The sequence below is a fragment of the Ciconia boyciana genome, chromosome 2 (assembly GCF_034638445.1).
Source record: "Ciconia boyciana chromosome 2, ASM3463844v1, whole genome shotgun sequence".
In the NCBI taxonomy this organism is placed as follows: domain Eukaryota; kingdom Metazoa; phylum Chordata; class Aves; order Ciconiiformes; family Ciconiidae; genus Ciconia; species Ciconia boyciana.
Window position 1 is genome coordinate 58,797,189 of NC_132935.1, and position 23,240 is coordinate 58,820,428.

At 39.2% G+C, this 23,240-nt stretch overlaps 1 protein-coding gene across 1 annotated transcript in view; it reads left to right on the plus strand.

The window, feature by feature from the left end:
- Positions 1-23,240, plus strand: part of CEP192 (centrosomal protein 192) — a 95,433-nt gene that overhangs the window by 56,132 nt on the left and 16,061 nt on the right. Inside the window, exons 37-47 of the mRNA XM_072851586.1 lie at positions 4,012-4,127; positions 6,292-6,468; positions 8,312-8,402; positions 9,193-9,369; positions 9,908-10,168; positions 10,368-10,507; positions 12,606-12,715; positions 17,259-17,400; positions 19,734-19,906; positions 20,268-20,391; positions 22,970-23,075. Coding sequence (XP_072707687.1) covers positions 4,012-4,127; positions 6,292-6,468; positions 8,312-8,402; positions 9,193-9,369; positions 9,908-10,168; positions 10,368-10,507; positions 12,606-12,715; positions 17,259-17,400; positions 19,734-19,906; positions 20,268-20,391; positions 22,970-23,075 — 1,617 coding nt within the window. The remainder of the gene's footprint in view (positions 1-4,011; positions 4,128-6,291; positions 6,469-8,311; positions 8,403-9,192; positions 9,370-9,907; positions 10,169-10,367; positions 10,508-12,605; positions 12,716-17,258; positions 17,401-19,733; positions 19,907-20,267; positions 20,392-22,969; positions 23,076-23,240) is intronic.

Genomic DNA, 23,240 nt, shown 5'->3' on the forward strand with positions numbered 1-23,240 from the left:
AGGTTAGAGTGCTAGCAAGGAGTGCTAGCAAGGTCCCTCAGCCTGTTGCTATGAGACATGCTGGCTACACTGGAGCACAGTTGAAGTCTTACGGAGATCAGCCAGGGGCTCCTGAGGTAATAGGAGCCAACATGGAAACACCAGTGAAATACCTCAAAGGAATTAAGGGGTGTTCCTCTAAGAAGGTGACACAGTCAACAGCCCAGCTGAAGTGCCTCTACACCAATGCACGCAGCATGGGCAGCAAACAGGAGGAGCTGGAAGCCACTGTGCTGCTAGAAAGTTACGACCTAGCTGCCATTACTGAAACTTGGTGGGACAAATCCCACGACTGGAGTGCGGCTATTGATAGCTACAGGCTGTTCAGAAGGGACAGGCAAGGAATGAGGGGCAGAGGTGTTGCCCTCTACATCAAGAAATGGATAGAGTGTGAAGAGCTGTCTCTGTAGAATAGCCACAAGCAGGTTGAAAGCTTATGGGTAAGAATTAGAGACCAAGGCCACAACGGGAACCTTGTGGTTGGTGTCTGCTACAGGACGCCCGATCAAGGGGAGCCTATTGATGAAGCCTTCTTAGTCCAGCTACAGGAGGCATCGCACTTGCAGGCTCTCGTCCTGCTGGGGGACTTCAACCACCCTGATATCTGCTGGAAAAGTAGCACGGCGAGCTGTGGGCAATCCAGGAGATTCCTGGAATGTGTTGAGGATAACTTCTTAAGCCAGGTAATAGACAGCTGTACCAGAGGGGATGCGATACTGGACCTGTTGGTCACCAATGCAAGTGAGCTAATCGGTGACATCAAGGTTGGAGGCAGCCTGGGCTGCAGTGTTCATGCCCTGGTGGAGTTCGCAGTCCTGAGGGTTATGGGTCAGGCAAAGAGGAAAGTCAGGACCCTGAATGTTAGGAAAGCAAACCTCCAGCTGTTCAAGGAATTAGTCAATAGGACCCCCTGGGAAGCTCCCCTCAGGGACAAGGAAGCTGGCAGATCTTGAAGGACGCTTTCTGTAGAGCGCAAGAGCTCTTGATCCCCAGACGTAAGAAATCAGGAAAGGAAGGCAAGAGACCAGCATGTCTGAGTTGAGACCTGCTGGTCAAGCTAAAGGGCAAGAAGGAAATGCACGGGCAGTGGAAGCAGGGACAGGTATCCTGGGAAGGATAAAGGGACGCTGCCTGGTTGTGCAGGGATGGGGTCAGGAAGGCCAAGGCATAGCTGGAGCTGAACTTGGCAAGGGATGCAAAGAACACTAAGAAGGGCTTCTACAGGTATGTCAGCCAGAAAAGGAAGGTCGAAGAAAGCATACCCCGCTGACAAACAGGACTGGCAAACTGGTAACAACGGATGAGGAGAAGGCTGAGGTACTCAACAACTTTTTTCACAGGGGCAAAGCTTTTTTGCCTCAGTCTTCACTCGCAACCTCTTCCCACACCTTTCGAGTGGAGGGACTGCAAGATGGGGAGTGGGGGAGCAAAGTTCCTCCCACTGTAAGAGATCATGTTTGTGACCACCTGAGGAACCTGAACATACATAAGTCTATGGGACCTGATGAGATGCATCCCACAGTCCTGAGGGAATTGGCTGATGTAGTTGCCAAGCCACTCTCCATGATATTGGAAAAGTCATGGCAGTCAGGCAAAGTCCCTCCTGACTGGCAAAAGGGAAACATTGTACCCATTTTTAAAAAGGGTAGAAAGGAGGACCCTGGGAACTACCGACCTGTCAGCCTCACCTCTGTGCCTGGGAAAAGGTCATGGAACAGATCCTCCTAGAAGCTATGCTAAGGCACATAGAGGACAGGAAAGTGATTCAACACAGCCAACGTGGCTTCGCCAAGGGCAAGTCCTGCCTGACCAACCTAGTGGCCTTCTATGATGGAATGACTACATCAGTGGACAAGGGAAGAGCTATGGGTGTCATCTATCTGGATTTCTGTAAGGCCTTTGACCTGGTCCCCCACAACATCCTTCTCTAAATTGGAGAGAGATGGATTTGATGGGTGGGCTGTTCAGTGGATAAAGAATTGGTTGGATGGTCGCATCCAGAGAGTAGTGGTCAATGGCTCAGTGTCCAGATGAAGATTGGTGACAAGTGGTGTCCCTCAAGGGTCTGTATTGGGACCAGTACTGTTTTAATGTCTTCATCAGTGACATGGACAGTGGGATTGAGTGCACCCTCAGCAAGTTTGCAGATGACACCAAGCTGAGTGGTGCAGTTGACACGCCAGAAGGACGGGATGTCATGCAGAGGGACTTGGACAACCTTGAGAAGTGGGTCCATGTGAACCTCATGAGGTTCTACAGGGCCAAGTGCAAGGTCCTGCACCTGGGCTGGGGCAGCCCCTGGTTATCAATACAGGCTGGGGGAGGAAGGGGTTGAGAGCAGCCCTGCAGAGAAGGGCTTCGGGGTACTGGTGGATGAAAAACTGGACATGAGCTGGCAATGTGCGCTTGTAGCCCAGAAAGCGAACTGTATCCTGGGCTGCATCACAAGAAGCATGGCCAGCAGGTTGAGGGAAGTGATTCTGCTCCTCTACTCTGCTCTGGTGAGACCTCACCTGGAGTACTGTGTCCAGCTCTGGAGCCCTCAGCACAAGAAGGACATGGACCTGTTGGAGCAGGTCCAGAGGAGGGCCACAAAAAGTGATCAGAGGGCTGGAGCACCTCTCCTATGAGGACAGGCTGAGAGAGTTGGGGTTGTTCAACCTGGAGAAGAGAAGGCTCTGGGGAGACCTTATTGCAGCCTTTCAATACTTAAAGGGGGCTTATAAGAAAGATGGGGACAGACTTTTTTAGTAGGCCCTGCTGCAATAGGGCAGAGGGTAATGTTTTTAAACTAAAAGAGGGTGGATTCAGACTAGATATAAGCAAGAAATTTTTTACGATGAGGGTGGTGAAACACTGGAACAGGTTGCCCAGAGAGCTGGTAGATGCTCCGTCCCTGGAAACATTCAAGGTCAAGTTGAATGGGGCTCTGAGCAACCTGATTTAGTTGAAGATGCCCCTGCTTATTGTAGGGGGCTTGAACTAGATGATCTTTAAAGGTCCCTTCCAACCCAAACTATTCTATGATTCTATAAAGAGAATGAAAGAAAGCAAAGAGACTAGCTTACATTATTGGAAAAAGCATATGGGAGTTTTGTTGCTCAGCTTCAGTTATATTTGTTTTAACAAACATACTTTTATGACTTTTAACAAATAAATTTTAACAAGTGTATAACAAATTTGTAAAGGTAGTGAATCCTGTGCTGCACAGCAGGTGTTAATTAGCTAGTGGAGTAAAGCCCATTTAGAACAATGAGGAATATTAGCATTGGGAAACATCTTTATTTTCTAACAAAGCTGCATTAGTTTTCGGTGCACATCTTGCCAACTCAAGTATGAAGCAAGTTCTTTTCAGATATGTGATCTCTTTGCTTGACTTTAATTTTCTTGAGAATCCATGGAAAGTATGGTCCCAGACTGAAAGGTAACTAGACACATTTGAAACTAGCATTTCAAAGTCAACAGAAGGAGTAGTCGGTCCCCTTTTACATTAAAAAAAAAAAAAAGAGGGTTGTGAGCCCATCATTCTTGGAACACAGGCCATGGAAATAGGATGGATGACTAGTATCACAAATGCCACATTAACTTGATGATACTGGATACTAATTGATACTAGTAATGGTTGGTACCACTGTTGAGACTAGTGATGTTACTTCGCTAGTGGTGTACCATTGGCATGTTGTAATTACTGTTAAATTCTTTAAATCTCTTTGTGGCCCCTTCAGTGTTGTATACACAGTTGATGTCTTAAGATGCCTCTTTTAGAGGTATGTGTACTATAGTGTCCAACTTTTTAGAGGAGTTTAACTAGTGCAGGGTTATGGGAGAGTTCTGAAGGTGCCTGGTGCATTTGAATGGTCTGAACTGTATGTACAACAGATGCACAACCAAATTGTATTATATATGTTATAGAAACGTTTACTCCCTTAAAATAAGTAACCAACCCTCCCTTTTCCCCTTGTCCACCTTCAGACATCAAATCAGGACAGCTGCTTTGCTGTTGAACCTGAGGATCTTTTTCTTCTTCCTGGAGAAGAACGAGAAGTCACTGTCCTGTTTTTTCCAAAAAACATAAGGACTACAGAAAGGTAACATAACTGATTTTATGCTACCTGTTTTAAACAGAGCTACTTTTGACCTTAAGGTTATGAACAAATTGAAAGGTTTACCCATAAGGGAAACTTTGACTTCAGTTGTTTTCGTGAGAGTCCTCATTCATTACAATGTGGATTTTTGCTAGGATTCACCTGTTCCATAGATTCCCTGCCTCTTTTGCTGTACAGAGCCTAATGAGTAGCTAATATTTCCCATCACAGGTCAATGCATGTCCTGAGACTTGTTTAGTGTAAATAAATGGAGTAAGTCCCTGAAGCCCTTTAGATGGTACTTGTTTCTAAAGTACAGCAAAGCTTTAAAATACTTATCTTCAGCAGCCCCTTCAGTTGCTTCCCTCTTCTTCACTCTGCTGAGACAAGGGAAATGTTATTTCTATTTTACATATGAAAAACTCAAGCACACATCAGGATCAAAAGTATTCATTAATTTTGGCTGCCATAATCAAATAAAAGTTTGGCTGTAAATCCTGTACAACACTAATGTACATGTTCTGTGTGCAGATGTAAGCATTCATATTTGCACATTGGCACCTGTTGAACTTCATTCTGCGAAGTAGACTTGATTGGTTCAAGTGACCGTTCTGGTGTCATGCAAGAGGCTTTTGGCAATGGCAGGGGTCAGACTCATTTTTCCAGAGCAGGTTTTCCTCTTTTGTTACAAGTTTTCCAGTTTCTGCTATAATAGAGCAAGAATGGACAAAGGAATCTGTCCAAAATATGTTCAGCTTCGCTATCTAGCTTAACTGGGCCTACCCAGTGCATTAAATTAAATAATGAGATATTCTGTGCTGATGACAGGATGATCCTAAGGGTTAGGCACGCAAAGTGCCTAATTAATCTTTGCTTTCCTGTGGCTTTATGCATGAGTGCTTTGCTTTACAGGCTCAAGGTACTCAGTAGGGTTGGAAACTTTGCAGTCCACTTGCAAATGCTGCTGAAAGACTAATAAACTAACTAAAGCAGCAACAAGAGTTCATGTTCCCTACTGATGGGATGCTGGGCTCTGTCGGTAGGCATCATAGGAATTCAGTGACAGCTAGAGTGGAGGTTCTTGAGTTTCATTCCTGGCTCTAAGTGGGTCTGTGCTATAGCAAATGCTTCAGCCTATTTTTTGAAAGCTTGATTTCTTTCCTGCCCTGTGCCTTTTTTTTCCTAGTCTGTTTTTTCTGTTTTGTTTTTCTGATTGTTTTCTCTCTCATTCCCTGTATTGGTGGGTAGATACTTCCAATCTCCACTTCCTTCCCTATGTACTTCAACCTCTTGGTTTATTTCTCTGTTGGCTTCTGTCCCCCTTAACTAGGCAGCACTTTCTTTTTCCTGGTTCCTCTTCTGTTGTGTGTTTCTTTTTGTGTGTGTGTGTCTAGTTTCTTCTCTGTTTTCTTTGCTAGTTAGGTCCAGCTTTCCTGTTCAGTATTAACCCATTTCTTTCTACTTCATTATTTGAATCTGTACTCCTGATGCTCTCATTCATCTGTTTCTCTGCTCTGCCTGAAGAAGGCAGTAGTCATCTGCACTGTGCTCATGTCCTATAGGGTAGAGACTGTATCATGAAAAGCCAGCTGTAGGTGGCCTGTTTCCCTATCTGTGGGCCCAGTGGTCTTTCTCACAGCAATCCCAGGAACAAAGTGAGGAAAAATCTTGGGTTTGTGGCTTAAAACACTACCGTTGTTAACAGGAGTCAGAGTTTAATTTTGACACTTCTGGGTATCTCACACTTGTAAAATTTCATTGGAGTTTCATAGGTATTTCAAAAGGTAACTCTTTAAGTGCATGTAGAGGCAGCCAGACTTTGCTTTTCTCCAAAACTAGTCTGTCAAAATAATTAGAAGTTAGCATGGGCAAAAAAATAATTTGCCTAGCTGTAGTCTCCGAAATACTTATCTGAACTATTTCCGGATTAAATACTTCAGAAGATTGCTTGAAGTGTATGTGGCATGCATATTTACAAACCAAAGGATTTAAATTTTGCTATGCCTAAAGCTGGCCTTTGTCATAAAATAAAAAAAAGTATTTGTATTTTCCCCTTAAGAAGGTAGTTTGAAAGGCCTATCTATAATTTTTTTTTCAGTTATGTCTTGTTTTCATCAGCTAATCTTGTTCTGTGGTGGGATTTAAATTTATCTATTTATTTTTCAAGTACTTTGAAAATCCTTGTGCTGCCATCTGGGCCTCAGTATGAAGTGATGATAAAAGGTGAGGTGGAGTCTGAGGAAAATAGACCTGTGTCTACAGCTGCTGGCTGCTCAGACATCCCGCCCATTCTCTCCAACAAGCAGTTCATTGCCTGGGGAGGAGTAACACTTGGAGCATCAGTGTAAGTATAAGCTGGGCAGCTGTTCATATAGAATATCATGTTAAGTATTTTATATTGCACTTATTTGAAGTAAAACTTCCTTACTGTCCCTATTCACATTAATAATCCACAGGTGATAAACTAAGCTGTTTTGTAACTCAAGTGAGAGCAGCAGTATATTAATTTTTTTTGTGTGTGTATGTAGGAAATTTTTGGAAACAAACTGATTGTGTTTGAGTTTTTTGTATTCTTCAGGACTCATTAGTTATCGTTAGAATAATATCTGATTCTGTAAGATTTGTGTGTTATGTAAGTAGAAATGTAGTGGAAAATGTTTTCCAAGCAAGTAGATGGAAAATTTCTGTTAGTTCTTTTGACACTTACCTCTTGCTAGAAATAAAACTCTATGCTTGTTTTTCTTCAATTAATCCATTAACACTAGAAGAATCCAGTCTGGTAATGTAATTTGACCATCTGAATAGCACAGGCTGTTGAACTTTCCTGAATGAATTTATTTGAATTTGAATGTGTTCTAATGCTAAAACGTGTAGCGATGGAGAATCCCTTGCATCCCTAATTATGATTACTTTATCCTTCGGACTAGTTCTTGTCTGAACTTTTTTAGTTTCAAGTTTACAGCTTCAGTATTCCATGATTTAGTGAAACTGTTCATATTTGTCTAGATACACTTTGCTTCTTTTGTATGTAAAAGCTGCAGGTTTTGCAGATCTCTGGACTTCCAATAAGTGTTACTTTAGGGACTAATCCACTGTTGTTTTGATACTGAACTTTTTGAGCAATCTAATAATGTTCCCAGTTGTTTAAAAGTGATCCATGTTTGTAGCCAAGAACTGTTTCTGGTAGCTATATTTCTATTTTTCTGTTTTGTTAAGATAGTGTATTTCTAACATAGGAGTTTTGGCTGTTCGGGAATCACTTTCTCTTCCCTGTGTGCCGCTACCTTTTTATTTTCTGTTCCTTCTGAAAAATAGTTTTGATTCACCATTGATTTCAGGAAGCTGAAATTATTTTTAAAAACTTTGTTCCAACACAGTACAAAACAGTGCCTGCCACTGAAAATTGGGGAGAGGCTCTCTTCATCCTCCTCTTTAAATCTAACTGCATGGTCCTTCCTCTTCCTTTATGTTTTTACCAGTTTTAGGGCTTGTCACATCCTTCTGTGTTTGTTTTTTGACTTGTTAAAATGACAAAGACACTCATTCTTATTGCTGGAGAGGTTTCCTTTCTCTGTCAAGGAGGGATCTGAGTACCAGAAGCCTGGTCGATGCCAGGATATATCAGACAGAAAAAAATGAACTTTTTCATCAACCTGATGCTGCCAAGTGGCCATAACTTTCTGTGGTACTATCATGTTGAAAAATGCATGGAAAATGAACAGTTACCCTTAGTTTAGTTCTTTACAACTGTTCCAGTGAATCTGGGCCAGACTACTAACAAGACTGTTTCTGCTTAACTAAGTGGCTCTGGATAATCTAATTATAACTGTGTCTTAAAGTGTTTTTTTTAAGGAATTTTTATATTGACACAACTGCTGCTTGCTTTAAAAGTTCAAGCTGTTAAGTACAATACTTGAACTTCAGAAAACCTGTATTGATATATATTTTGACGTTGTTTTGCTGTATGAGGATTTATGTGTAATGGTGTATAATATTGGTCTGTAAGTTTGAGAATACAGAAGTAACTTTCTAGCTAATATATTCTGTTGTACCAAGAGGTGATTTTTTCATGACTTTGAAATTTCAGACTTTAAAATTGAGTACCCTATTTTCATTGTTTCCATGAATACACGTATGCAGTTAATTTACATTTGCTGTAAAATATAACTAAACTTCATATTTTTCAGCCAGCAGAAGTTAACTCTAAGAAATGACTCTCCATCTGTGACCCAGCATTTAAGACTGTTGATAAGAGGCCAGGATCAAGACTGCTTTCAGGTAACTGTCACGAAAATTTCTCTTTAGTGTTTATGACAACTTCCAGGGTATGTTTGTAATAATATCTTTGCCCTGAAGGGTTGTTCCTTTATAAATGTCAGTGACTAGCAAGCTGTGTGAGTATTTGCTCTGAGACTGCCAAGATGGACGTGGTAGCAGAGCTTAAACTACACTGGCAACCTTAGGAAGAGCTGAAACCATAACAGTGTTGCAGCAAATTGGAGCTCAATTTACAGCTCTTTAAGCTGCTGTAGCACAACAGTCAATACCTGGTGGAGTACACAGTCAGTGGCACTTCTTGCAGGACGGATTCCAGACCTCATTCCAAGGGACTCAGTGTACAGGAGAGAGGGAAGAAAGGAAAACTGGAGTTAGCTTTTGGGAATTACCATAACTAGAGATTTTTTTGCTATGTAGTCTGCATACATTTATATCCCCTTTTTTCCTCAGATGTTTAGATTCGATATCTAAAATCTTCAACTGAGAAGGCATTAATGTAGTGCTGGTTAAGGTCAGCCTTACTGTATTGTGGATTGACAGTAAAAAACTCTGGTCTAAACTGAGAGGCATTGATATGCTTGTTGTGGGAATATAAAGTGTCTTGAACTTGGTCTTTTCTGTTGTGCCATTGTCAACCGAGTTAAATATGTGCCATTAAATATGTGCCATTGTCAACCGAGTTAATCCAGGTTTTGAAGAAGTTAATTTTGGGTTACTAGTGAAGTAAGTCTTACTAGTAATATGTTTTTCCTGTTGTAATCACTCACTTCTGATGTCTTTGTTTTTATAGCTGCAAAGTATATTTGGATCAGAAGAACGCTTAACTAGTAATTGGGAACTCAAAATCCGTCCTAAAGAAGATACTAACATATACTTGATGTTTGCACCTACTCGAATAACTTGCTTCTTTGCAAAGCTGGAAATCAAACAGATGGGGATTCGCTCACAGCCGGGAATTAAGTTTACTGTAAGAGTCCCAACCTTATTTCTAATAATTTTAAACACACATTTTTCATAATTATTTTAAATCTAGCACTGAATAGCTGTTTCTGTCAAAAAGTTGAAACTTTTCAAGATATACACTATGCATATCTGTACACTTCTGAAAGATTGTGTGGGCACTAAATTTTACAGTTTGAACATTAACCTCAATTTTGCATGCACTTTGTCCCCTTGTGAAGGAAGAAGAAAGATTTTTATGTACTATGTTAAAAGTAGCCCAAGATTTTAACTCTAGAACTGTCAAAAAGTCTGAACTTGTCTTGTTTTATAGGTAGGCCTTAAATTTAGTTTTCAGTAAAACTTGAAACAGGTTGAATAAACTTAGGCTTTTTTATTTCTTGCAAAGTCTTTTGAGTTCACATTTTAAGCATTTTCATTTGTCTTTCTGTAACTCTTTATATAGCTTACCATAGTTGTACAGAAGTTTTAGTAAGAAGCTTTCTTTCATTTGAAGTACTACTTTTTTTTGGTGATTTTTTTTTTTTCCTTTCCCCCCCCCCCAGATACCGTTATCTGGATATGGAGGAACAAGCAACATAACTTTAGAAAATGTTAAAAAACTGTCAGATAGTTATATGGTAACACTGGATGGATTATTGCCTGCAAGATTAAGGAAAGCTTCCTTCTGCATAAGAAATACAGGTTCTCGGGCTGCCTATGTTAAAGCACTGTGCTTTGCAAACCTACGGACAAAAACAGTTATGGCTCCTCAGGTAATGATGGTATCTCCAGAGAAGTTTGTACTAAGAGAAGGAACACATGAAGTAAGTATAATACCTGATTCTGAGCAAGTTTTATTAATTTAAATTAAAATAAATGTGATTAATGAGAATGTGTCTGACTAGTTCTTTATTAAAATCTCTCTTAACTTGCATTAAATCCTGTTTCACTTGTATTGCAGTAATTTGTTGACTCATATTCCAAACGTTAGTACTAACAATAAGATTTTCTTTTTCTACGTATGTTGTCTACTTATTTTGTCAGGTGATTACTATAACATGGAATCCAATGGAAAAGGAAAATAACTTCCATAAAACAAACACATTGGTATCGACAGTATGTTTTTTTTGTGGAGATGAAGTTTCTAGGCAGCAGTATCGTAGGTAAGATGTAGTTTGCTATTGTAACAGAGACAGATGTTTAATAAAAAGAAAGCTAAAAGTGTGTGCTACCATGAGTATGGCTTTAACATGCTTCCAAAAATAGCAAGAACAAACCAAAAGACAGTAATGACATGGAGAGATCTAGTAAGTCTTATATCTGGTAGGTTGTTTAGCGGGGATTTGGTTTGTTTATTTGTGGTTTTGTTTACATACTGTAGCTACAGTCCTAGTTAAGGGTTTTACCTTCTTTTTACATTCTTGAATTTGAGTGTGTTTGGGTTTTCGGGAAAATTTTTGCTTTTTTGTATGAGAAGAGAGTTGTGTTCTGTCTTGGTATTTCTCTTTCCAATACATAGGTAGCTTTAATTTTTAAAGAAAAGGCTCATGAAAGGAGTAGTACTGAAATTCCGTGGTATTAAGTTTTGAACAAGATTTGCATCTTGGTTTGCTGAATTCTGTTGACAAAGACAGTGTTTGAGTAGATGTGTATGTGAGAGAAATAACATCCACATATGCTTGTAACACACTAAGGAAATATGTAGAATATATCTTACAGAGCTTAAATAGAGGCTGTGTTACTCTGCATTTCAATTTGCATAACTCAAATGCACAAAAATGGCATACTCTGATTTAATGACATAAGTGGCACTTTTGACTTATTGCTGTGTGTGGTGTATAGTGATAATGCAAAATGTTAAGAATAGGCAGAGCACTAAGGTGCTGATGATCATTATTCAGTGCAAAATTTCAGAATGGGAGTATTTCACTGTTGCTTTTAAATGTGATTGCCTGAAACTTTTTGCCTGAAACAAGTGCATGAAAGTAATTGTATTTATTGTTATCCAAATGAAGTATTAAACATAGCTGAATTTAACTGTATGACTTTGAATACAAAGCTCATGGAATAGCTGCATTTGTGACCTTCTTGATAGAAAATTGGCTTATCTTAGATATCTTAGAAGATGCTTATTGCTGATTTTTGTATGAACTCTTTTGTCTGAGGCAATGCTCACTATCATAGAGTCCTTCTCAAAGGGCAAAAATACTTAGGGAAAAGCTTCGTACTGATCAACAGAAAACCCGTTAAGGAGCTTGATGCACCTATATAGGTATTGTTGGAAACTTTTTATTTGGACTCTGGACATTGGTATGTGAGTGAAATTATTTGTTACTGATTTTATTAGTCAGCAGGCATGGCATTTGGTTCTTGAACATGGTGGTTTAGTTGGTTGTTTTGTGGTGGGAGTTTCTCTGAAGTCTCCCGTGATAATTTGAAAGAGTTGCTTTTTTCTTGAAATGACTGAGTACTGTAAGCCAGTCAAACCCCATTCTGTAATTGTGTACTAGAACGAGAACATGATTTGGGACTTAGGGGCAGGAATGTGAAATAAGTAATCTACCTGGTCTGCCAAGTTGTGGCTCAAGGTCTTTACTCCAAAAATATACATAGTCAGCAGCCTGGTAAGTAGCTTAGACCTGAGAGTTAGTAGTGCTGAGGTATTCTTTCCACCTCCATGGCTCTGAACCTATCTGAGTGCCACATTTCCTCTTACTGACCTGTAGCTTCCCATTTTTCCCAGGACTATTTATATCCCTATTCCTCCCAGTCTTTTCTGTCCTGTTGGCAGTCATGCTCCTTGGCTCCATGTTCCTGCTGTTGGTTGGCACTTGCTGCCACTCTGCCATTGACTAGTCAATTTTTCCCCTCAAAAGGCTTTCACTCATGACCGAAATAGCATTCTCCTGCTTCCTGTGGTGATTGAAAAATCACTCAGATGCCTGATGTACTTATCAGAAATCTAGGTAGGTGTGACTGACAGCAGAGAACAAGTATCTTGGAAAGACAAGTGTGTGGTAGCCATTATTTCAGTGGTTCCTTTTACTGTGCAGCAATAGAGCAGTTATTTCTTTAACCATTTTAAGATTATGAAAAGATTTCAGTTTTAAATGAATGCTCACAGATTTGAGCTTGGTGTATTCAAGAAATTATAAAGTTAAAATGATGCTGGATTCTTACCAATCTTGCCAATCTTTTAAAATTGTTGTTTCCAATACTTTGTGTGATTTAATGACTCTTATTTCTTTATCTCTTTAACAGAGCTATGATGTATAAACCTGAGGTAGAAAAACACATAATCCCAGAAAACAGCTTATTGAGAAACATTGTATTTGATGAAGAATTTCAAGGGGAGCAACTTGTGACAGAAGGTAAGCCTATGACTTGTTAAAAATGTAATACTTGTTTTCGGGTGGAAAAATGTACTTTTAGGCTTGAATCCTAGTTATTTTTCCACTATTTCTTTTTTGATAAATGTAGAAGCAAAATTCTCAGTTTGGACAGAGGTATTTGGTTTGTGTGGCAAGGTTTTGGTAGTGGGGGGACTACAGGCATGGCTTCTGTGAGAAGCTCCTAGAAGCTTCCCCTATGTCTGATAGAGCCAATGCCAGCCGGCTCCAAGATGGACCTGCTGCTGGCCAAGGCTGAGCCCCATCAGTGACGGTGGTAGCGCCTCTGGAATAACGTATTTAAGAAGCGGGGAAAAAAAGCTGCACAGCACTAGCAGCAGTCAGAAGAGAGGAGTGAGAATATGTGAGGGAAACAACTCTGTAGACACCAAGGTCAGTGAAGAAGGAGGGGGAGGAGATTCCCCTGCAGCCCATGGTGAAGACCATGGTGAGGCAGGCAGGCTGTCCTCCTGCAGCTCATGGGGGTTAATGGTGGAGCAGATATCCACCTGCAGCCTGTGGAGGACCCCATGCTGGAGCAGGCTCCTGGCAGCACCTGTGGACCCATGGAGAGAGGAGCCCATGCTGGAGAAGGTTTGCTGGCAGGACTTGTGACCCTGTGGGGGACCCACGCTGGAGCAGTTCATGAACTGCAGCCTGTGGGAAGAACTCACCTTGGAGAAGTTCGTGGAGGACTGTTTCCCATGGGAGGGACCCCACGCTGGAGCAGGGGAAGAGTGTGAGGAGTCCTTCCCTGAGGAGGAAGGAGCGGCAGAGACAACGTGTGATGAACTGACCGCAGCCCCCATTCCCCGTCCCCCTGTGCTGCTGTGGGGGAGGAGGTAGAGAATTCGGGAGTGAAGTTGAGCCCAGGAAGAAGGGAGGGGTGGCGGAAGGTGTTTTAAGATTAGTTTTTATTTCTTATTATCCTACTCTAATTTGATTGGTAATAGATTAAACTAATTTCCCCAAGTCGAGTCTGTTTTGCCTATGATGGTAATTGGTGAGTGATCTCTCCCCGTCCTTATCTTGACCCATGAGCCTTTCATTATATTTTCTCTCCCCTGTCCAGCTGAGGAGGGGAGTGATAGAGCAGCTTTGGTGGGCACCTGGCATCCAGCCAGGGTCAACCCACCACAATGGAACTTGCTTTCTTTCATTCAATACCTGTCTATTTAAAGAATTTACTGTACTTTTCTCCTAGCAAAATTAAACCCCAGACCATGAATGTTATAGCATTAAAAATGCTCAGTTTATTTGGAGAGTATTTGCCTTATTATTAATAATTGAGAAAGATTCAGTTCCTTGTACACAGATATATCTTATATTTGAAAATTGAGAGGCAGACTTTGCTGACATTAAAATATGTATTTCCCCACATTAAATGACTTTATATTTTTTGTACTTCTACTTGTGTTAGCAAAGAATTTATTAAAAAAGAATGCAGTATATTGTAAAGGTGTCCTTAACAAACAAACAAACCAAAACCCAATGACCATCCCCCCAAAACCCCAAACTACCAAAAAACCAAATACCATCCCCCCCGTTCATAAGATCCCATAAGAGTCATGAACAAGTTTACTGTAAATCCTTTTTCTCGAAATAGTTCTATTCACATTTGGAAAGATTTTACTGTTCTAAGGCTACTACACTTGAATAAATGTAGTCCAATTCTTTCCCCATAGATTGTATGTTGTCTTTACTTGGAACAGTAAAGATTGTTGATTGTTCATCTTGGTTGAGGTGAAATCCTAGTGAAGATAAGATACTTGGGTTCTGGACTATGTTCTGAAGTTGTTAAGCCAGTGTTAGAGCCTAGACATCCTTGATTATCTCTTATTGCCTTATTGCTAGAGTTTTGCTAATGGTAACTTAATTTTTTTTTTGTTCTGTAGAAAACAAGGGCTACCTCTGGCATCTTAATGTTTTTCTGTCTCTTCTTGAGAGTGTGCTTCCCTGAATATTTGAAATATAGCTTCTTGTTCCCTATTTGGTCACATTTTTTTTTAATTTACTCAAACTTATTTATCTTGGACATAAAAGATCCTTGCCCTCTTATGTCCTACTTTCTGTACTCAGTAAATGTGAGGTGAAGACAGTTGTTATAAAAAAACCTAGGAGACAGACTTGTATAACTGCAAACATGCCTTCAAGGAGGGGTGCTGGAAGAGTAGCTCTTGGAAAAGTAAACTAGGTTATTCTTCAACTACAGGCCTATACAAACTTCATGCCCTTCCTTACCTTCTTATCACCAATGATGTCCAGTGTGAATAGTACAATCTTATTTTACACAGATTAGTGTTTGCTGACTTTTCAGTGGGAATATCCACCGTGGTTTTTTTGTTACATGTTCTCGTAAGTCAAATACTTTACAGGAGCTAATAGTAGAACCTAGAATTAAGAAATCGTGGGTTGTTTTTTTTCTTTTCTGTAAGATGCTATCTTTTAGGTGAAAAGTAAGTTATTTTTTCAACATCTAAATGCTTTTTTTACTTTTTGGCCTTTTAAATGAAAGACTGTTAAAGAGATGATGCTGAAAAAAAGCTCAAAGAATAGAATGTCTTGGCTATAAGGATTGCTTTTAATGTAAAGTTGGATCCCTAGACTGTTTTGGTTTCCATTCCTCACTGCCTTAATCCACAGAGGTATTTGAAAAACCTATTAAGAAATTACATACTAATGTTAGTGTTTGAAATAGTGTGGTGTCAGTTTTTCACCAGTCTGCTCACGTCATGCATCAGTGTGGTATGGCCCAGGGCCAACAGCTGGAGGGATCCACATTGTGTGTATGTATGATCCTGGTAACAGCCTTCATCCTGATCAGCCAGAGAGGAGAACAGGATGAGGCCATTGGGGCTGTTTGTGTTTGTGCAAAGTGCTGAGTGTTTCTGTCTGTGTGGCTGGCTCTGTGTATGTGCGTGTGTGTGTGGGTGCTTACTGGGAACACATGCTCAGCCTTGCTACTGGTTGGACCTGTGGCAGTCAAGCTACCAGATTCAGTTACTCGCCAACACTAATGCGGTTTGCTGCACTAATCAAACATCTTTTACACACTGATATGATATATTTCTAGTTGCTGAGGTATGCTTCAATTACTAATTGAGCAGAGACAGTGGTTGTTGATAGTTAACACCTAGCAACTTCTTATTCTAAAGCAGGCTGAAATGTTTTGTGACTTTTGTACTTGGGTTGTCAAAATGAATTTAGTTTCCAATGCATATTAGCCTCTTGTCTGCATATGGATGTGTTGTTAAAGAGCAGGGAAGGAATTCTGATCAAGTATTCTTCACAAGATCCTCTTGCCCATTTCTAGGTATCATATGATGTACTTCACTATATTTTATAGGAGCTAAGCCTTTGTATAAGATTGTTTCTGTCTGTTGTGATTGTGAAGATGGCATCATCATGCTGTTTGCATGCTGTGATTTGGGTCTGACACTTCTGGGTCTGGAATTGTGTGCACTGTGGCCTTGGCATTCAAAGTTATCTTAATGATACAATGAACTAGCCATTTTGATATTTTAAGTTGGTGAAAATGAGATAGGCTGTAAGAGTTAAATATTTTAATGAGATATTTGAAAATTGGGATTTCCAGAACTGAATGGAATTCAGTTGGGGGGTGGGGGGAGGGAATAAAAGAAACTTAGAGTAGAAATAATGGTCATCCTAAAGAAAGGCCATATTTCCATACTGAATTTTCTTATATATATGACAGAATAAATAAATAATTTCTTCCAAAACCCACATTCTGCTAGACATCCTTTTGCAAGACTTAGCTTTGTTAACAAGTTTCCGGATGCATGTAAATTCTAACTAAAAACGCTTCTACAACAGATGTTGCTCTGTCTGACCTGTAGCTGCATTGTAGAAACTATGTAAATATTAATAATTGTCCCTGGTATCTACTATGCAGCAAAGGAAATAATGGTTGGATTGAATGTATCCTGTGTGAGAAGTGTTAACTTCTTCATTCTGTCTATTCAACATGAAATGGCCCAAAGCAAAGAAGAAAACTTTGATTTGATTATTAAACATTTTGATGAAACATTTTATTATTTTTAAATCATGCTCTTCATTCCTGACCTTTTGGTTATTTACAAGTATAATGAATTAAATAACAAAGTGTTAGATTGAATAGACTGAGTAATTGAAAAATAACTTCCCTCAAGTTGAATCTCCTTCTGTTAAGCCTTAGGAACATATTAGTCTTATTTGTCAGGGTAAAAAAAAGTAAAACTTTAATTTGGCATAGAATCTGATTAGTATGTACTATTTGTGTAAAGGTGGAAAATATCTGTCTTACAAATCTAAATGCACACCAATTTTAACTTTTTAGTTGTATGTCACATCTCACGTTAATGTTGATATATGCCTGATAACTGAACTTGTAGTAAGTAATTTTTTGAATGATCTAGGATATCTTAGTCAACAGATTAACTAGGACTATATCCTAAATCTCTGTTGTGTAATTTCTGAGTATTATAGATTTGTTTTTATTAGAATTGCTCTATTACTCTAATTTTAGTATGCGATATCCCCCGGGGGACAAATGATATCCATCTTTTCTACGCAAATATGCGAAAGGTTATCCTTTCTGTGGTTGGGTATTCCAGTTTTGATCGGGACGGATTTCAGCAGTCTCCTGGACGTCATTTGGAATCAGACAGGTAATGTAACTATAAGGCTAACTGTTAAATAATGCCTAACTGAAGTGCTTCTCCTTTCATTGAAGATTTTAATGTCAGTGATGAAAATTGACTTGCTTTGCAAGAGAGAGAGCTGGCTCTATAATGAGAATGGCTCCAATGACTATCCAGGTGGCTCTTCTTACTTTTTCTCTATATAGTCTGTTTAAACTGTTATGATAACTTTTAAACTATTCCCTCAACTGTTACCATTAACTTTATCTGCAACTTCCTATTCTTCATCTGAATAAACTGTTTTTTTTTCCATAGGCACTTCCAAAGTACATTTGTTGTTGTAGTCCTAATAGGACTATAACCACTTCATTCCTTGTAATGAATTTTTGACGTCTGGGATGGAAGTAGAGATCTATTAGAAAGGCTTAGTGGCCTTTTCCTTGTCCAGCCCATATGCTGGCCTTTCAGTGTAGTGTGTAGTATACTGATGAAGAGAATGATCAGTGCTGAGGCTACCCCTGCCCCTGTCACTCCCTCGAATGAAGTGGTCTGTTACTGGAAGGATTTCTTTGGAGGACTGGCAGAGACCCGGTCTTTAAAATAGACCGGTCACTTTTATTTAGACAGGTTGCTGTAGCATTTGGAGCCCTGAAAAGGGAAAGAAATGTCCAAATCCTATACAAGTCCTACTTACTAAGATAGCATAGCATAAAAACAAAATAAAGATGGGTTAACTTTAACACTGTAAGGAATATATTTGCATAGGTTGTTTATTGAGTCTTCATGGTTTTTTTCTTCTCAAGATCCTGTTACATAGGTGAAGAAAGTGTCCTGCTAGTCCTGGTGTATTTAACATCTATGTATGTAGATGTTGTCTTGGAATTGCTTGTACCTGTTGAACTCTAGATGCTGAAAGCTTTGGGACACTTGACAGATTTGTCGGCTAGCAAGTGTTTGTCAAGCATATTGGCCTCTGAAGCTAGAGGTTGGAAACAAATATCTGCAGCAGCAAGCAAGGCATTTGTGGTTGTCATTTGTTTGTTTTTTCCACTTGATAGCCTTATCAGTTCTTCTAGTTTTGAATTTATTCCCCGGCTAAGCATCATGAGGATCTTAATTTTCTGAGTAGACTGTAATTCTTAGAAGAGATCCGAGTGTGTTAACTACTAATCTAACTGTTAGGAAATTCCATGTAAAGGAATTATGTGAATCAGTTGCCTTCCTGGTTCCATAGCTATCTTAAAGGATGAATTCTCCTAGGTATTAGTTCAGCTGTCCTGAACTGAGTCAGGATTCTTAGAAGCATTAAAAGTAGAAGTGGAGGTAATAGGAAGAAGAGCTGTATGTTTGCACAACATTGTATGGAGCAAAAGTTATCTTTTTTTTTTAAACTGTTGATTTCTGCTTTTATTTTAGTATTTAAAATCAAACTTGTTGTGAGTTAAGCTTTTATCTTAAGAAAATACGCTGAATCCTAAAATGACAGCTTCCTAGCTTTCATATATGACCTTATCTGCTATGTATTTTGCAAGCAAAGGTGTGAAATGCTAGGCCATGAAGATGATGAAGGGATTGGAGCATCTGTCTTACAAGGAGAGACTAAGAGCTGGGTTTGTTTAGTGTTGAGCAGAGAAGGCTTGAGTGGGGGGAGGATCTTATCGATGTGTATAAATACCTGACAAGGAAGTAAAGAAGAAGAAGACAGAGTCTTCCCGGTGGTATCCAGTGACAGGACAAGAGGCAATGGACACAAACTGAAATGCAAGAAACTCCATTTAAACATGAGAAAAAAACTTTTTTTTTTTCTGGTGAGGATGGTCAGACACTGGAACAGGTTTCTCAGAGAGGTTGTAAAATCTTAATCTGTAGAGAAATTCAAAACCTGACTGAACAATGTCCTGAGTAACCTGCTGTAGCTGATCCTGCTTTGAGCAGGGGTGTTGGACTAGGTGATCTCCAGAGGTCCCTCCTGATGTCCAGCATTCTGTGAAACACAACTTGCATTGCCTTATTTCTCTCTGCAGTACTTTCTTGAACTGAATAAAATATGTATAGAAAAAGCATTTTACTTTATTGTCACCTGAAGATAATTGTTTATTTTAGTACCCTCCACTTCTAAACGGTACCCTCCACTTCTAAACGGTACCTTCCACTTCTAAACATTCTGTGCAAAACCTGTGTCATGATATAGCTGCTGAATTAATTTTTCCTTAATAATTGAGAATGGAATTAAATTGAAGGCCCATGTAAAGGACATTGTATTTCAGTATTAGATTTCGAGAAATACTAAGAGTAGGCTAGTATAATTGCTCATAAGTTATTTTTATTACTACTTTTGCTTAATGCAATCTTATTTTCAGATTTGAGAACTCTGTCAGACATATCAATGCAACTTTGGATGTTCTTCCTGTTAAAGGACCTCAGGGTCCTCCATTACCCGTAAAAACTGATGATCTGGTTCAGAATAAATCAGACTCTCAACAGACTTGGGCTGTTAAACCCGAGTACTTGACTTTGACTTCTCCTTCTATTAGTAAGTATTTTTTGAAGTTAATAAAATAACCATTCTAGTATTAAAATAACTGTACTGCATACTATATTTGTAATTATTTTGTGTTTGTAAATGTGTCTTGGCCAATAATCTTGCTGCAGTAGCTTTACATCTAAACAGTGAACTTGGTTTGAACACAGTTTTGGTTAAATTGTCAGGGGTAGTGTGCTCTGTGTGTGTATACATACAATATGCACTGCATACCTATGAAGATTTTAAAGCAGTGTGAAGGTAAAAATAGGGCAGAAAATGGTTTATCTTAATTGGTGCATCTCTGAATCTTGGGTGCTTCTGTGAATTTTTGTACATGTTAGTTTTTCATAGCTTTTTTTTTATATTGCAGGTGGAACAGCGGATACTGGACATGTACAAATTGTCAACAATTCTAATAGGATGTTGGCATTTGAGCTTTCATGGCCAGCTCACTGCCTTACTATAACCCCACAACACGGAGTTATTGAACCAGAGTAAGTTTCTTTTCATAGGTTCATTTACATGTGAAAGTGTGGTGAGGTTTTGGAGGAATTTATTTTTAGTTAGTTCAGGAATTTAGGTAGTTTAAGAATTTTAGTTTTTAGGAATTTATTTTAGTTTGTTTAGACTATACCCTGGAACTAATTAAAATAGTTGGGGTATAGTCTTTTTGTCAGCTAACACACAAATCTAGCTTTTATATTTTAGGACCTTATCCTTTTATAGTTCTCTATAGAGGGAGTGTTCTTCTGTCACTTACAAAGTTACCTGGAGGCCAGGAATTTTCTGTGCCTGGAAATACTATTATTATTGCATAATTTTCCAGGAGCTGGATGGTCAACAAAGCTGAAGCTTTAAAAAAATCTCCTTTCACGATAGTTTTTTGTTTAAAAATGACCTGTGTGTTTAAAAACAAAAAGGACTTCTTCCCCCCTTCCCCACAACAAACAAACAAACCAACCAAAAAATAACAGTTCTAATAGAATGCTTCTCTTCTGGGGACTTAGTGTTTTCTTTTGCAAATGTGCTGATATTCATCAGAACTTGATTGTGGGGGGCAGTTTGTTGTATTCTGACAAAACTGGTTTTTGCCACTCAACTTTTGGCTTATCAATATCTGTAGGTATGGAAAGAATGACAAATCAGTGTCAGGTCACTTGTGTCTTAATTAGGAGTATTTTGGAACAGCAGTCATAATACCACTGCATGTGTGTATGAGACTTCTCATGGATGTCAGCAAAGTCTTTCACAATAAAATGCTTGAAAGTTTTGACCACCTCTCACTTCTAAATTTATTGGGTTTTTTTAAGGTCAGTTCAGAAAGGCTTTTAAGACCCTGCTATTAAACTATTTGCATCTTCAAAAAAAACAAGTCTCATGTTCCACAAAAAATAGGGTTTGCTTTCTGAGTTTTATTTAAGCAGTTGCTTTAACTTTGTAGACATTTGCCCAAACAGATACTTTCTTTTCAGTCCTGCATCACTGTGCAAGATGTGATACATTTAACCACTTAATTCCATATTCATGTAGATGTAAATTCTTGGATGCCCTGCTGGGGAACTTTCATTACTAGTGAGAACAAAATAAAGAGGATTTTCTGGAAGGGCTAGGATATCTGCCACTCCTTGCAGATTCAATCAGTGCCAAGAACAATGGTTTCAAAACCAGATTAAAATGAACAACTTTCCAGTAGCTTTGACAGAAAGGACATCTCGAGTGTCTCATACCCTAGACTCAGGACTGTCTGTGGAATGATTTCTTAAAAAGAGCGAATGGAAGGCCTTCTGCAAGCAATTTTCTTGCACTGCATGATTTTAAAATGTGTTCCGTTCACTGAAAAAGAATGAGCTGAAACCTCACATGTTGGGTCCAAGTAAGTAGTCTGGATCAAGAACAGAGGCCTGCAAGTAGGAAACAGACTCGTGGGAACAGCTGACTTAAGCACAGCAAGCTGCACTTGCGCGGTTTTCTACTTTTCATGGCCATCTCCCTGCAGTGCCAAGAGCAGTCATGCTGTCAGGACAGGAGCTAGCCAGAATCTTTCATACTACTATGCACTGCGATGGCTGGAGCTGACAGAATTCTTGAACTGATTTAGGCCAGGAAAGGAGAAGGTCTGATTTCTCATGATGGTGAAAGAAGGTTCTAAGATCAAGGACTGACTCTGCCATGCTAGAGCAAGCAGACCGCCCTGTGTTTCACCTTGACTAAACCCCTTAAGCTCCATGGAATGAGCTAAAGGCAACCTCTAACCTGCCCAAATGTGGAATAATTAAGTCCTGAGTCCCTACTGAATTTGGTAGCATTTGGTAGCAATTCTTCAGGTGTAGCTTGAGTGCTTTTGCTAACATACAGTCAATGACCTTTACTTCAGTGATTTTTTTTTTTACTCATTTTTTTAAATACTTCAGTGCTTACTTTCTCCCCTCCTTTATTTAAATATCTCTAGTATAGAATATGGAACACTGTAAATAAGAATTTATGTTCTCACTGGTCAAATTACCGTGTGATGCCGTAACTGCTTCAAGTGAATTTAGACTCTTCAGTGTCCCCTACTCTAAATAACTATAGGAAGCATTGATAACATTGTAAGGCTCTTCTTTTTTCCAAGGTCAGTTCTGCGTGGGAGGAAGGAAAGCAAGCTGCTTCTCTAAAACTAGAATTAGTTTAAAAGATTCTTGAAATGCAATTTGTGCAGTATACTTTGTTTGAACAGTGCAGTTCCCTTGTTCACTAGTATTGAAGCTTGTTTTTCTGAAACATGTAGTTATATGTCTGCTTTGCATGTCCTGACTGGTTGTATATGTTAACAAGAGATAAGATTTACTCTTTCCCTATGGCCCCTTGTACAACCATCAATGACAAGTTTATAAAGTGTCTTAGTGTTAAGTTTTTGACTCCTAAAGCTTGATAATATATTGGATATCTGAATACCTTAAATTTAACTATCTCTAGATCATCTTCACTTGCTTGCTATCTTAAAAGTGCATCCTTTTTGCGGGGGGCTAGTGAGATCTGTTGTAGATACTCATTCTAATATGAGGATCATGGTAGTATTTTTTCTTTCATTAGGAGCAGTACACTAATTCTGGTGAGTCCTAATCCATCACTTGCCACAAAGCCGTCATTAATTCCTTGGAGTGGCCTAATCTATATCCATTGTGATAATGGACAAAAGGTATGTGGCTTACGTGAGAGTTGAGATTGCAACTGTTTATTTCACTTTGCTGGATAAGGTCTAGTAATGTTGCTAAAACCTTTTAGGTATGAGACAGCTGTTCTGTCAACTTCCATTATTCTCTCTAATTTGTAAAGTTCTCTAAAAAAAAAAAAAAGGAGTAAA